We start from the raw sequence: 16,246 nt of genomic DNA on the forward strand, positions 1-16,246 counted from the left end.
TATAAATTATAATAAGTTATAACTAATATTCTTTATAATAACGCATTTTTAAAAAATGAATTTTTAGAGGTATTTGCGTAACTGAAACACATTACTCAGCGACAAATAATTACTAAGTAATAAGTATATACTATACAGTGTGTTAGCATATAAAGATTAAACTACTAACTAAGAATTTAGCAAATTTTTAAAAATAGACAATGCATATTTTGTATATAATTATCACATACATCGATGAAGATATTTATAATTAATTTATATTATTATTATAAATAGTTAAAAGTATATTTATTTTTCTCTTAGAAATACAATAGATGTTTTGTACATTTTTGTCAAAAATTATGCATAGGTAATATGGTTTAATATATCATAATAACATAATAATAATTATCAATATAAATATCATTTAAAAATGATAATTTATCTTAATATATAAAATATTAATGAGGTAGTAATTTGTGGGGCAAAATATGTTTTGGGCAAACTAACTAAAATCATCAAATATTCATGAAAAAATAGAAGAGAATATTATTATGTATGTTATAGCAAGTGAATTATTTGTTGGATCAAATTATTTTTTTCCATGTGCTTTTAAAAATCAGGGTTTTTTTTTGTATTTTTAAATACATTTTAAGAAACTATATTATAGTAGGTATAGATTAAGTTATCAAACATTTTTAAACTCTTAAACATAAATAAAGCATTCTATAAACTAAAATTAAATGAATTTACATTTAATCTATGACATATTATGTGGGTTACGATTTGCCTAAAACTATGTATGTTAAAAAACACGTAGAAATAACGCATTTGCAACACTTTGGCACAAATGAGCAATTTGGCTTGTTTGGGTAGTGTCGTAATAGAGTCCTTTTAATTCAAATAAATTTAAAAAAATTGAACTTGAGCTCTTTTGCTGAAATTATACATATAATTAAAATTCCAGTCATTACAAGGATATTAAATTAAGTCAACCATCTTGTATGAACAATATTTGCTCAATGTACGTACCTATTATTGAATGTGTACGTATTTAATATAGGTTAATATATTAGTATTCAACATGTTCTGAAAAACTTTTTTCATTTTCGTGTTCTGAAATGTATCGGGTTAAAACATAATATAAACGATTTGTAATGAACATAGAACAAAATTTTTATTTGATAGTATCTTATAAATCATAATTTAACACACACACAAAATACATTTATAATAATAAGGTAACTATATTCTAACACTGAACAATAATAATATATTATAGTTATTATACACAACAGTAAGTATTACGCGACGAAAAATACAATATTATATACGTTTAAAAACGCATAATAATATTACAAAACATAAAATGTGCGTTTTTTTTTTTGCAAAAATAAGGTAAGAGGCACCTATACACAGTTTACTTAATAAAGCTATTAACAAACACAATATATAATGATGATAAAAATAATAAAAATAATAATAAAGAAATAAAATGGTAAATTATGTATTTTAAGTGCTTAAAAATTAAGTAAAATTTCTATTATATTATAATGTGATGTGTTTTTTCTCTCAATATAAATCAACAATATATATTATGGTCCCGTTGCCAACATTGTGTTTTAAAATGTATTTAACAGTGTTTGTCCTTGATATCGTTTTTGGATTATATAATAATATAAGTACTGTAGAGTGTAATAATAGTAATAAGTCAAATCGCGGTAAGTATAATATCGAACGATCTATCTGATAATAATTGATAATTGAACAATATATAAATCATAACATCATAGGAACTTTTATTGGTACGCGAGTTAATTTTTAAAATACAATCGAAAACTATACCCTGTTTTGATTGCCGTTTTGCAGCTGTAGACACCGCAAAGTTATGACGTCTCGCGCGAACGATATAAATTAAGTGTATAATATTACGATAACAACACTATATAATATAATCGTATCACTGCTTCAGTGTTTTTATTCGTAATCAAAAATTATTCATAATAATAATAATAATAATAACTTTTACGAATTCATTTGAAAAAAAAACCGATACAAGTTTAGTATTTTCTAGGAGGTCGGAAGGGGGGGGAGGGTACGCGATTACGTACCCCAATCAGTCTACTGTTTTGTAACAACGCGGTCTGGCCTATATTATATTGTGTACAGTTAGAACATTCAAAATAAAATAGTTATAATAATAATAATAAAAAATTATATAATAATATACAATGATACATACAAATATATAATATTTGAACGCGTCTATACGTACTCGTCATCCGATCGTATAGGTAACACTTAATAATGTACAATATTAAATTACATATATTATTATTATATTGTGTCGACGTAGACGCGGAAATCGTTTATCGGAGAACGAATAGTAATAATAATAATTAATAGTATATATATAAAAAAAAAAAAAAACGAAAAACAAAACAAAAATAATAGGCGCCTGAGTCATTATACTTTGCTCTCTGGACCTTCAGCAGAGTGTTCGAATGATTTTCGTATCGCGGACAAATATTTGGAAGTGATGTGTCCGAATATCTTGTTGTACCACTCGCACGTCCTGCCCCTGAAAAATGACAACCATGTCATTATTATATTTATTAATTTATTTATGTTTCATGAAAATATTTTTGTACGTTGGAATGGCTCACGGTCTTATACTAATTGTTCGATATAATACACATTATATCTAAATATTATTTTCGGAATAGGTCGTTGGCTTAAAAAATTATCTCTTTCCTCTACCTACTCGTATGTTAATAATCAAAAAGTTTTTAAATTAAAAATATTATCGTTATTTTGCTTATTACATTTTTTAGTTAAAATGTAAGACAATAGCAGACTACCTACCTACTATAGTTCAAAAACTGTAATGTTGCATGATAAATATTTTAAATCGGCTGCAGTATCATGAGAAATATTATAATAAGGTATTTATTAAAATATTTTTAGATAACATTTGAATATATTTAATACTGTAGTTGTAAGACACCTAAATATTTTAATGCTGACATCAATATGGTTTCATATATAATGAATAAAATATGCAAATACTTCTGAGACATAGGTAACTATATTTATTATTTGATAAGGAAAAAATATAAAACCATCGCATCTATATAGAACCTTGTAAAGCACATAGTACACCGATTAAAAATATAATAGACGCACATACATCACTATTTACTTACATATGACATACCGACAAGTCACCAGAATACCGTCATATCAATTTGCTTATATTTTATAAAGTATTTAATATACGTGATCGACTGTATAGTTCTCTTAAAATTTGAGTCACAGCTAGTAACCGTTTTTCAAAAATATGATGGGTTAGACAAATTTGATGCAGACATTTTTTTCTTTTAACGAAAACGCACGCATATATCTTCTGTACGTTGTATTGAAGAAGCTCACAGTGCAATAGATATATTACTCAATTGTTTGATTAATCTAATAGGCAATAATGCACTTTTGAATTTTTCGATTTCAATAAAACCACCTTATAACGAATTTAAATGTATTTTCAACTTAAAACCGATAAAACTGAGAAAATGACGTAAAAAAAACCTGTCCTGTCGGTACTAATCGGATACCTAAATCTATATTATGCCTAGCTGTACGAGTAGGTGCAAGAATATCGAGATTCGTAAAAAAAACGTTTAACCCAAAATACACTCACTTTGTGTCGACTCGGGACAAATGCAGTACCCGGGACCGGCCCGATCCGCACGGTTCGATCAAGTACCTGGAGGCGAGCACGATGCCGCGGACCGCGCCCGCCGCCGGTTGCTTGGCGTCCGGGTGTTCGACGGACGTTTCGACGACCGCGCAACCTCCCCGGTTCAGGTCGGTCCGCCACGATCTGGCCACGCAATAGTCTTTGGCCGGATGTGGGGACATTTCCGCGTCCGCGTACTGGTACAGATCGGCGCGCGCGTCCATTTTGGCCACCACCCTGGCCGACATCAGGTCCGCGTCCCATACGTGTCGCTCCCACAGTATCCGGGCAAGCACCTCGGCTGGGGGCGCCTCCACTTCCGTGCACACCCGCCACAGTCGCAACGGGTGTCCGTCGCCGACCTTCTTGTACGATATGTCGACGTTCTCGAAACTGCCCACGGCCACCCATCCTCTGTTCCTGAAAACACAAGGACCGCGTATATTATTATTTGATTGAGCATTTTGTCACATTTCAGTTTTAAATTATGTACTGGATACTATGTTTATACCTACAACAAGTCATACGTATATAATATTATGTCAACACCGGTAGAGGTGAATTATAGTGTAATAATAACGGTTCTGGGCTATGTTTTTTTGGGGACCTAATTATACAACAAAAAAAATATGTGCTTATTTGTTTATTGATATATTTTTTTTTTTTTGGGGGGGGGGATAATTTTTGAGGGCCTTGGGGCATAGCCCTCTTAGTGACCTTAATTTGACATATTTATGGCTTATGTCGATTGTTTATGTGCATATTCAATTATTGTAGCTTATAAATTATTAACGTATGCATACTTATTATAAATAATAGTCACCCGAAAGGTTTTCTGCAGGACTTTATAGTTTCTATTATTATTTTTAAAGCGGTGTAGAGGTGACTGAGAGTCTTAAAACAGCCAAGAATATTTTTTGGAAATTATTAAAGGGATGACCATCAACAGTCAATATGACTAAATTGACTAATTACTACGAAAAACTCAACATTTAATTTTTCAAATTATGAATTATTTTTGTAAAAGATAACCGATTTGAATGTTGGTGGGAACCTATACGATTTTTAGACAAATATTTATGTCGTATAAATATGAATATAATATGTTATCATTTTTAGTGATGACTATTATTGATCTAAAATACAATTCAGTAAAAACGTTATAAAAAACTACCTCTATGTAGAGTATAGACGCGCTTGAAGATAGATGAGGCGCAAAATCACTTATGATAATATAAAAAAGTAAACTATCTGTTTACACGATATTGAGTATTATTGTAATCTTACCTTATGTCTTGTGGATAGGTATTATATACAAATCAAATGTTTGATCGACGGTGGAAGAAGGAAGGAGGGCTGTGGTTTTAGGTTTTGTGTCAACTCGTAGTCTTGTGCATATCATAAGATCAAGGGCCGGGAGTCCAATAATCAAAACATTATTAGGGAAATGTGTGAAGTTAAAACGTACTTTGACGACATATACTCATCTTGTATCACTATATTAAAACTTGAAATTGTTTTGCAAACATAAATGTTTTTTTGTAATATTTATTTAATTTTTACTTAAAAAAAATATGTGTGGCGATTTTAACATTTTCACAATCCTTTTTCATTATTAATCAGCATTTGAAGTTTAGACTTTAGACAGGTGAATAATTTTTAATATATTACTATTTACTATTATACTATTATTACTTCATAAACAATAGTTAAATTATTCTCACATTCAAGTATTTGGGAAATATAAAACAAAGTCAAATCGCATGTATTTTATTGCGAAAAGTAAAATTCGAAAAAAGTTAATTTAAACTTTTTAAGTGTTTACTAACTAGGATTTCATATCTATCTATGTATGTATAGTAGTCATTATAGAGATGTTTTTTTATTTTATTAGCTGTCGACTTTGGTTATTAAAATCCTATATAATATTATCACGGAAAGCTTATTAGATTTAGGAATAAAAAATATAAGTCTTGCTTACTTGTCTTTGGCTTCTTTAAGCAACGCCGAGGTACACGCGTTCAAATATCCTCTCCAGTCGTGACCCATTTCTGCACCGAGCTCTTCTAGACTTATTGGTATGCTCTCGTCCATATAGCTAAAGTGACACTGGCTCATAATGTCCTCTGACATCTGTTTAGAGAACAAAAACCATATCACCGGTTAGTGATTTACTGATTTATAAACAATAGTTAACCGAGCGCGAAATTTGAGGGGACGAGGAGGTCGGCCATCGTTGGTACGAGACGTGTCGATTTCACATTATTGTTTATAATAACTATGGCAGATTTATTATTATAGGTATGGTGTTCGTCGGTCATGAAATAAAAGTATATGTTTACGATCAACAGCGGGTCGATAAAAAATATTTACATAAAAAAGCAACGAATAATATTAAAATACTGTAGAACAGCTGATGTATAATAGATACATAAACCCTATACGTAAATTGGATGGGATTTTTTTTTTTGGTACAAATGCAGTTACTATGGTTATTGGTTAATTTAGGTTAGTATTTGAGACGAATTCTAAGTATATAATAATATTACATTGTCACGAGTGTGCAATACTTACGGCAAACAGTTGACGGTAGTGCTTGATGAGGAACAACAGACAGTCGTGCGCCGCCTTGTTCTGTCCCAGCTGCTTTGAATCGGGTAGACCAACGACGGCGGCGGAGTTGGCCGACGACTGATGGTGGTTCCGGCGCGGCGACACGGACGACGAACGGTTGTGCGACGACGTGACCGGGCTGGACGGCGTCGACCCGCCGGCGGATCCACCGTGCGGGTGCGACGACGACCAGGCGCCGCCGTTGCCGAGGTGGAACAGCGACGGGGCCAGACAGACGGCCAGGTTGCTGGCGGACATCTGGTTCACGTCGCTCCTGGACGACACCTGGCACAGAAAGTCGAGCAGGGCGAACAGGGCTTCGCGGTGTTCGTCGGGCAACAGCAGCACCGTGTAGTGGACCGCTTCCTTTTGCAAGTACACCGGAACGTCTGCAGTTTATAAAGGCAAATTTACGTGAGTATATATTATTTTAGTTTATACGTATAATATAGTATTATAGACGGGGGCGCACCTCCTATATTTACGCGTTATTTTAAGTTATCGGTTTTCGGAGGTCCCCCCCCCATAATTTTAACTCTACTTTAAGTGTACTTAAATATAGAGTACTGAATCACGACTGCAGAGCTTTCGATTCGTATATCGCGATCTCACGCGAGTGAAGGTTATTACACTTCTCGTATTGGATACGGTATATGAGTTTCGTTTAAAATTTTTTTACGAATGAAGAGCTTTGTAATAACATAATATTATGTATAAGTAGGTAGTAAGTACTTACGCTAATCTTAGTACTGTTAGTAGGTACTTAATATGTATACTATGCGGGCTAATTTTTTAAACGTAAAACATACAAGTTTTTTTTAAAACTATTTAGAAATGGTTTTTCGTCTAATTTTAGTTCATCAAAAATTAAAAGTTTTATCGTCATTATTTATTTAAGCGTTTAATATTTTGCAACGAAAATATAAATTTTTAATTTTCTGTTCCGAAGCAGAATATTTTTGAGCAAGGTATTTATGTACCTACTATAATACTATGTTATAGAAATACAATTTAGTATAGCCATGTTTATTATAACTTTATAAGTTTTTACAATTTAGACGACTTGAATAGTTGCACAAAAAATTATCCTGTATACTAAATAGTACTCACGTTGAAAAATAGCGATGAAACTCTCGGAGAGTTTATTGGTGAGCAAGGCCTCTGGTAATTCACGGAAGTATTGCTTCACCATGTCAGCCACATCGTAGGCTTGGTGGTTTTCGAATTTCAAGTCGTCCGGATCGGCTTCAGCCAGTTGCTTTAAGCGTTGTATTCGGGATTTGACGCCGGGCTTCCGGAACAACCCTACGTGGTCGAGAGCGTTGTCTTCGAGCCACCGAAAAGCAGATTGGACGAACGGTGGCAGTGAGGAACCGTATTTTTGCACATTGGCAATCAGCGGAACTCCGAAAACGGTTTTATCTAAAACAAATAATTGAGAATTATTATAAAAATAATAATAATAATAATAAGATTATATTATTTTTGGACAGAATTTTATATTTTGTTTTATTTCATCGTGTGTCAGGCTATCACCTATGCGTACGTACCTTTGGGGTCGGGCATTTTGGTTTTGCGCATAAACTTGGGGAGTTCCCAGTTCCATCCTGTCCTGTGTGTCGGACAATACCGTTCCATGATGGCGGTCAGCTTGAGAAGAGCGAACTTCCGTAACACTAACAGCTGGCCAACCGTGAGCGATCCAACCATTTGTCCGGCTAAGGCATTTGGCCGATGCTTGGTCTTTTGAAAACTATGCCATCGAACAACTGATCCTCTGTAAATTATGAAATATAATCATAAGTTATAACTATATATATATGTCTTAATAAACAATTTTATTTTTGGAAAATTAAATATTACAATTTTTAAAACAAAACACTTCACATGTATATCAAAATAACCGGTAATATAAAGTGCAGACATTTTACGAAAACGTAACTGATGTTTAACTAAAAAGTGATGTTGATCCCGCCTTTGTGATAATAACATTTTGTATTATAAAATAAATGTGAAACCAAATTATATTTACTTTGACTTGGTGGTTAGTTCTTGATCGCTGTCTTGCACTGCGCTCGAAACCGAATCTACGCTGTCGTTGTCTAGAAAAATAATGAACGTAAATATTATTGAAGCAAGCACAAAATTATAAGTGATGATTTATTCGGATTTTACATTTGTTTTTGTATGTGCGGCTATCTTGACTGCCGTTGGGAGATGAAAAGTCGTTACTTCTGTCAAAGGCCATGAAATCCAACAATGGCTAAATACAGACAAAAATCGACGTGATAACATAGTCGCCAATATACATAAATATATAAATACACATATATATTTATACTTAGGTAGAAAATAGAAATAATTAATCGAAATTATTACCTTGGTGTTATTGCTGTTGGCGTCTGTGTACTCGTTTCTCCACGACAGTTCTGAATCGGAATATGCCAACGAGTCCAGCGACTCAGGTTTGGCTAAGAACCGTTTGGACTTCATGTAGTCGTCGGTCACCGGCGAATCTGGCGGTGTCACGTCCACACAGTTAAGTTCCTTCATCCGCTGTTGCATTGAAGCCATGTCTATGATCTATGAAGAAGAGGAAAATCGATAGATTAAAACACGTTAAGACAGTCATTTGTATAAATATTTTTAATTTTACCGGAGATATCATATAAATAGAATAAGGTCCTTATACGGTTATAATATATTTTACAATATAATATTATGTACAATGTACATATTATGTAGGTATTGAGGTATATTATATTAGTAGAAATAATATTATGTACGCGTGTTAATAAAAAAAAAAAAAAATCAGCCTAATCGAAAGTATGAGATACGTAGCTGTTAAAAGAAAACAAATTACAAAGTACTTTTTCACATAGATATTATTCATAGATAAGCACGTGTATAGACATGGTTAGTATATTTTTTTTATAACAATTTCTATGAAACTATTGAGTGTTATATTATTATCGATTATTTAAATTTGGTTTTTTATTTCTAACATTAAAGTTTTCTAACTAAGAATTCACACTTTTTTGTAGAATATAATGTGTTATTTATTACCTATACAATTTAAATAACAAAACAGGATTTACCCATAGGTACCGTATTGTTATCAGTTGGCAAGAATCCATGGCATAGGTAATGATTAATGGCATAATGAGCATGAATTATTATATTATTTTTAAAGTTAATATTTTTGACTATGCTACAACTAAATGTAGGCATAAAACTACAAATTACTTATTATACACCATCGTCGAAGTATTTTACATTTTATTTAATCGAATTTCAAAATAGCTACATAGTTTCCTTAAAAAAAAAAAAAAAACCATAATATATACCAATAAAGTTTAAGTATTAGGTAATGCTATCGAAACAAATCGTATTCAAGTAATTAAGAGTTTAAAGCATTTAATAATATTATTTTTATGGCCACGTTGCATTCGTTAAAATTTAACGCGTTAATATTTTATTAATACCAGGCAATACATTAAAATTAGAAATCTCGGGTCCAAGGACATCTGGTTTTTGGAAATAATCAAGCAACGAGGAATTAAACAAATCCATCGATATAAATAAATGACTATTTAATGAGAGTATTATATAAAGTCTTATTGTATTAAAGACTAAACGTAGTTACAATAATTTATTTTGATATTAAAGTAATAAATGTTTTTGTAATTCCAGTGTTTACTAGGTTCGTAAATTAAAAATAATTATGATAATTATTCTCATTGGGATATATTTTATTAAAACTACTGACGGAAATTCGTGTAACAGTAACCTTTAACTACAGCTCTTCCGTCATATTGTTTATATAGATCCTGCTGTGCGTACATGAGTACAATATTTGGGAGAAATTCGTATTATAATTTATGGTTAAACATTTTTTACGACATTAATGTTTAACCGTTTATTATTATTATTATTTTTTTTTTTTGATAACCTTATTATATTATTTACTTTTTATGTTAGTTATTTTATGGGCCTATTTATAAAACAAATCCTATAATAGTTGTATTTTTGAATTATGTATTCATCTTATTTCCATTGAGTTCTTTTTATAAGTATCTACACAGTATACGATCAAAATTTATGTTCAAATTATTAACTAAAATAATTATAAACGTTTTTTTCTTTTAGTGGATTTTCTTGTAAAATGTCATGATAGATAAAATGGATATACTTTTAACAGGGCCATAACTCATAATATATTGTATTCTATTATATTATAGTTATCTATGTATATATTATATATGTATAGTACTAAGTACAAACCTGTGGTGAACCGATGACCACACCGTCACGGTTGCGCTGTTTCGACGTCTTGTCTTCAAGCTTTCCACTCGCCGTAGGATGGCTTTGGCCCCATCTCTGATCCGCTCACTACCCGACCGACGGAATCGCGAGATCAGTGCCACGTCCGATGCATCGGCCTCTACCGCCGCCGTTTGTTCGGCTGAATGCAACAGTGGCTGTGGCAACGTGTTACTTCCAAATTTGCCTCCACAACCCTGCTGCGATGGCTGGAGGTCATGGTTTTGCTGCTGCAGCTGGTTCCCGGATAGATGGTGTTCAACGGGCGACGACGGTTGCAGCTGCTGCTGCAGCATCATCGCCGTGTTGACGATGTCGTCCACTCGAGACCACCTTCTCGACTCTCTCTGGAACGTCCAGTTCTCGCTTAGCGCACATTCACCCTCGGAGTCCGAGTCATCACCCTGTGAACACATGACACGTTGCTGTTGAGTAAGTAAGTATAGGTACCTCCCCAAAGTCCAATAGTATATATTTTCGACGAATTTTCGCGTAGCTCTGTATATAATATTATTGGACTAAGAAGGAGGATTTTGGGTCTAAAAGCCTCAAGCGATAGTAATTTGTTAATAAGATAAAACAAAATTGAAATTTATTTTATTATTTTTTTTTTTTTTTTTTGCCAACCTTGAACCTACTCGTAGATAATAATTAATAATTAATACATATTTTATATTACGATATTATTATAATTTGCTTTAAAAAAAAAAATAAATAAATAAAAGAAGATAGTCACTGATGCAAGAAATAGTATTGGCTATGACAGGAAAAGTGTAAGAATTTCGGAGAAGTTGAATTTCAGAAAAGGTCAATAAAAATAATACTCGTAAATTATTCAAAATCACAAATTACAGCTTCAGTGAAGTGAAGAATATAGAAAAGAAGGGGGAATGCATTCAGAAAAAATAAAGGAATGTTCCACATGGACAGGATTTAAAAATATACGTTTTTAAGATGTTTTTGTAGGAAAAACATATAAATATACGAGGAAAAATTTGAAAAAGATATGAATAAATTTTCATTATCTTTATATATTATTATACAATAGTTATTGGTTATTTTAACCGAAGGCTCTGTCTTTTCTTGTCAGCGTGTTTCATGTAGATTAACTAAATAAAGTAAGCCTCAAATAAAGTATGAAAGTTATAGTTTACCTATAAGGTATGTTAACTAATAAGGTATCGTTTAGAACGTGTAGGTATCCTCTTTTTAGTTAAATATCGTAAGTGATAAATTACATTAATGATTTCAGGCTAAGAAATAGCTGGGAATGTATACTGGTGTGGAAACAAAGTGACGTTTGCACCAAATTTGGCTCAAAAAACCACGATAAAATTTATATTGGCACCATGTCAGTAATCATCGACATAATAATGTGATGATGCCAAAATAAGTTGCACATAAATCGACACTAGGATTTCGCTGCAAAATTTAACAGGACGGCTGTATTTTTGTTATAAATACTGCGATAGAATTAAGAAATGTTCCTTAAAATATCGTGATTGTAGGTGAAGAGAATAAATAATCTTTAATAGTATTTTTAAATAGGTATTTTTAATATTTATGTAATAAATGATGACCCACTATAATTGATACTTCTTCTGTCGTACAGGGGCCTATAAAAATATATATAGATAACCTATTATATTTTAATCTCTCATTGATTAAGACTTAATTTTGTAATATGCTTGTAACGTATCAAAAGGATTCACGATCCATAAGTTGGAAAACACTGCATATACTTACGATATATTATAAATATATATATTATATACATTATATTTTAGATTACGATTTTTGTTTTTTCACTTTATATTATTATATATATTATATACAAGTCTATGGATCATCCTGATTTTAATCAATCCACTTTAAGTGATGAACCATGAATCGATAGGTAATAATAAGAGAATGCCTTAGGCAAAGTCGGCGTATAAGATATTAACGGTTTTATAATTGATATTGTATAGCTATGAGATGTTGATTTTGGTCTTGGTTGGAAAGTGACTGGAATGATTTAATACTGACTTGTGCACTTGCATTAACGGAGGACGAAATATATATAATATAATTATATTTTTTTAGAGACTCGATCGTTACTAAAATAAACATAATAATATTACTCTATTATGTACAGTATGTTGTTAGGGTATGATCGTATATAGCTGCAGCTTGTGTGTTTGATTATTTATGCATTTCGTTTTGTTATAAATAAATAGTACAACACGTTTCGCATGTTTTATCTCCGCATTCGATATAATAATGAATAATGTTATGGCGTCAGTTTTAATTAAAACGACTACGTTAGCATTTCTAATCGATCAAAACTCGTACACAATGATAATATACATCGAATCGATCAATAAAACTAAAACAATAATGTATAGGTAGTACACTCACTGCGTGTTTTGGCACAAAATCTAATTTCATGTTTGCGCAACGGTTCAACGCGTGCAGTCTTCTGAATAGCGATTGCAGAGAGTCTAGGTCTAGAAAAGGATGGTCCTTTTGCACGCCGTTCACGTCTATTGGAAATTGCAAATCTAGTGAAAAGAATACAAAAAAAAACGTCATGAAAATATTTGGAAAATCGAATTCCCACCGTGATTGTTTTATAATAATAATAATAATAATATTTACCTTCATACATTTGCGCGTACTGTGGAAATCCGGCGGCTCTTAGCCATTTACACGCTTCTTTGGCTTCTATTTCTGTAACAAAAAAAAACAAAGAATCTCCTTTTTAATACGGTTCGAAGGTGATTTCAGAAAACGATAATAATATCGAACACGTTAAAGGTGGGTACAATGTTATAATAATTTCCATTACGATGGTAAACAAACTCGGCGGTGATTGATATATATGTATAGTAATATATATACAGCTGCTGTTTATTATATATAGGTATTTAATGCATACCTATAATAATTATAAAAAACCAAACGGCGCACAAGCGATCGCGATGTTAAAGTACCCGTACGTCGACTAAATAATAATAATAACCATTAATCATAAAATCATAATAAATAACTCTATACATACACATTATCGCCTATCGGGCGGGTGCAAGTCAATGCGTAAACAGCGTGTTGTGAAGTAGACATTTTTATCGACTGGGTTTGTCGCATAGTTCGGGAAAATATGTTTATATGGCTAATGGCCATGAAACGGTTTCGTGTACGCGCGATTAATAAATAATAACAATTTAAAATAATAATAATAACAAAAAAATAAAAAACGGTATATTATATTATTATGTACGACAATATTATAATATTATTGTGTTTATCGATTTACGCGTGTACCGTAATAAAATAATATAAGTATTATAATGTTAATTATTGTGTACCTTAACACTGTGTACATTGTATAAACACAACGAACGCGCGATAAATCGGGGTCATGTGCTTCCGAAACCGAACGCCGCCGAAGATATGCCACCGCGGTTCGTTATTGTCTGTATATTTTGTCAAGGACGATGATCTATGGATCGATTCACCGTTCGCTACAGGACGTGTGAGTAGTATTATTGAGGACCACGTGCAGAACCGTGTTACGTCTAGGTCGTCAGATTTTTGACGTGATGTGGCCTATATATTATAAGATTCGATCCGTTAAGAGTTGAGATTTTTTTCCACGAGATTCCCGATCCACGGCGTATTATTAATAATTGTTTTAATCGCATTATACATTAATGTCACGTGCTCACGAGCACTTCGCATAGATCGTTGCTTGACATGACCACGAGGAGATGTGTCTTAACGCGGACGATTCGCAACCGACTGTTTTCCTTGGTAAAAAAAATCTGTTTTCATCCAAACTAATTATGTCTTATTACCTAATTACGAATTTAAAACAGGTTTAGATAGCTCACCAGGTATTATTTAAACATGACCGACATATTTTAACAAATTTGCGCTTAAAATTATCAACACTTGATTTTCAAAATGTAATACAAAGTTTTTTCAGATAAATGAATAAAGTTGTTCGTATTTTATAGTATCTGAAGTAAATATATTAAGACATTTAAATTTTGCTCAAAATCGAAATCGTACGTCGAATTGTGATCGGCGTGAATGGTATGACGGAAGGAATAAATTCTTATTATATTTAGTCCATAAATAAAAATGGTATTAATTATCCTAAACATTGCCTATACAGAACTCCTTATAAACGATGCGTTTTTAATTGCGATCTTATATGTATATACCGCGGGACTCTATAGCAACGAATATAATATCATCATTTTAGTTACTGCGATAATTCGAATTTTTGCTACTGGACAAAATAATTTTGTGAAATTACAACCATCACAATCACAATGTATAATATAAATTAATATTATAGTGTTCAGACGAAAAACATTATTTAATACGTATAAATCAATTTATTGCGTATCTCGTCGATCGAAACTCGTGATGGAGGTAGTGCATAACAATGCAAATATATAAAATATATTCAGGAGGGTCGCGGCGTGTCAGTTCAACACCGGCGAACGGAAACGTATTTTATTCGCATGATTGTGAACGGCACAATCGACCGGTCCACTTGACATATAATATTATATATAGTAGGTCACGAATTAATATAATATATTATTATTATGATATTCGACATAATAATATAATATTACTATTCAAATAAGTAGCTTAAGTCGTTTCAATTGCGACGAGTAGAATTTTCATTGTTATAGTGTTGGGGTTTATTATTTTTTAGTTTAACGTGAGTACTATTATATACAAGAAAAAAAAGCTATAAAATGGCATAATTTATAATTTATAATGTAATAATTATACCTACTCGATTTACTATTTATTTTGTACCTAAGGAATTTTCAGTTCTTCCTATAATTAGTAGCATACGAATCGTAGGAAATACTCTATATAGGGGTCGTATATTTTTAAAATAAAAAAAGGATGTTTATGTTTTCGAACCTTTATGAATGAAAAGTTAAAAATTAATGATTTTAAAATCAAAAAAAATATATTTATATATATAGACCCGTTGTATAATTACATGAACATAATAAAATGACAAAATTTAATGTTCTGTTTAGGTGTTTAACCGAAATATATTGTTTTTGACACCATATTTAATGTAAATACATCAACTATTCGCACCGTAATTATTCACTAAAATTACATTTATTGAAACAGAAAACGAATAGCAGCAACTACGTCAACAAAGTACGTACTGCTGAAATATTGAAATAGTATAGTATTAAACGGGATGGTATAATAATTGGTGTAATAATGTAGGTTAGGTTATGTGTAAAATACTACCTAGTGAGAAATATTTGTTATTCAAGTAATAGAGTAAAAGACAACATTATTTCGAAATAAAAAGTTTTTATTTTTTCTTGAATTAAAAAAAAAGAATTTACCTGTTATTGGTGTTCAATAACGTTACTCATTTCTTGGATTTTTATTCGAATTTTCAATATATACTGTCAGTCATCAGAATAGTCTTTTGAAAACTGTATTTTTGAACCTTATTGGTTTAACGGTACATTGGTATACTTAGGAACTTCAATAATATGACATAATATATTCTGTGTTCGAATGTTTCAACGTATACTGGCTGTAGGAACAGAA

General features: G+C 31.7%; 1 protein-coding gene across 1 annotated transcript in view; it reads right to left on the minus strand.

The window, feature by feature from the left end:
• Positions 1-1,134: 1,134 nt before the first annotated feature.
• Positions 1,135-16,246, minus strand: part of LOC114119161 (rho GTPase-activating protein 7-like) — a 100,949-nt gene continuing 85,837 nt past the window's right edge. Inside the window, 13 exon segments of the mRNA XM_050201753.1 lie at positions 1,135-2,560; positions 3,677-4,135; positions 5,697-5,848; positions 6,290-6,717; positions 7,439-7,750; positions 7,879-8,105; positions 8,361-8,430; positions 8,504-8,591; positions 8,708-8,911; positions 10,613-10,656; positions 10,659-11,055; positions 13,052-13,194; positions 13,292-13,363. Coding sequence (XP_050057710.1) covers positions 2,446-2,560; positions 3,677-4,135; positions 5,697-5,848; positions 6,290-6,717; positions 7,439-7,750; positions 7,879-8,105; positions 8,361-8,430; positions 8,504-8,591; positions 8,708-8,911; positions 10,613-10,656; positions 10,659-11,055; positions 13,052-13,194; positions 13,292-13,363 — 2,711 coding nt within the window. The 3' untranslated portion in view covers positions 1,135-2,445.

Source organism: Aphis gossypii, chromosome 1 (assembly GCF_020184175.1).
Source record: "Aphis gossypii isolate Hap1 chromosome 1, ASM2018417v2, whole genome shotgun sequence".
NCBI classification, from domain to species: Eukaryota; Metazoa; Arthropoda; class Insecta; order Hemiptera; family Aphididae; genus Aphis; species Aphis gossypii.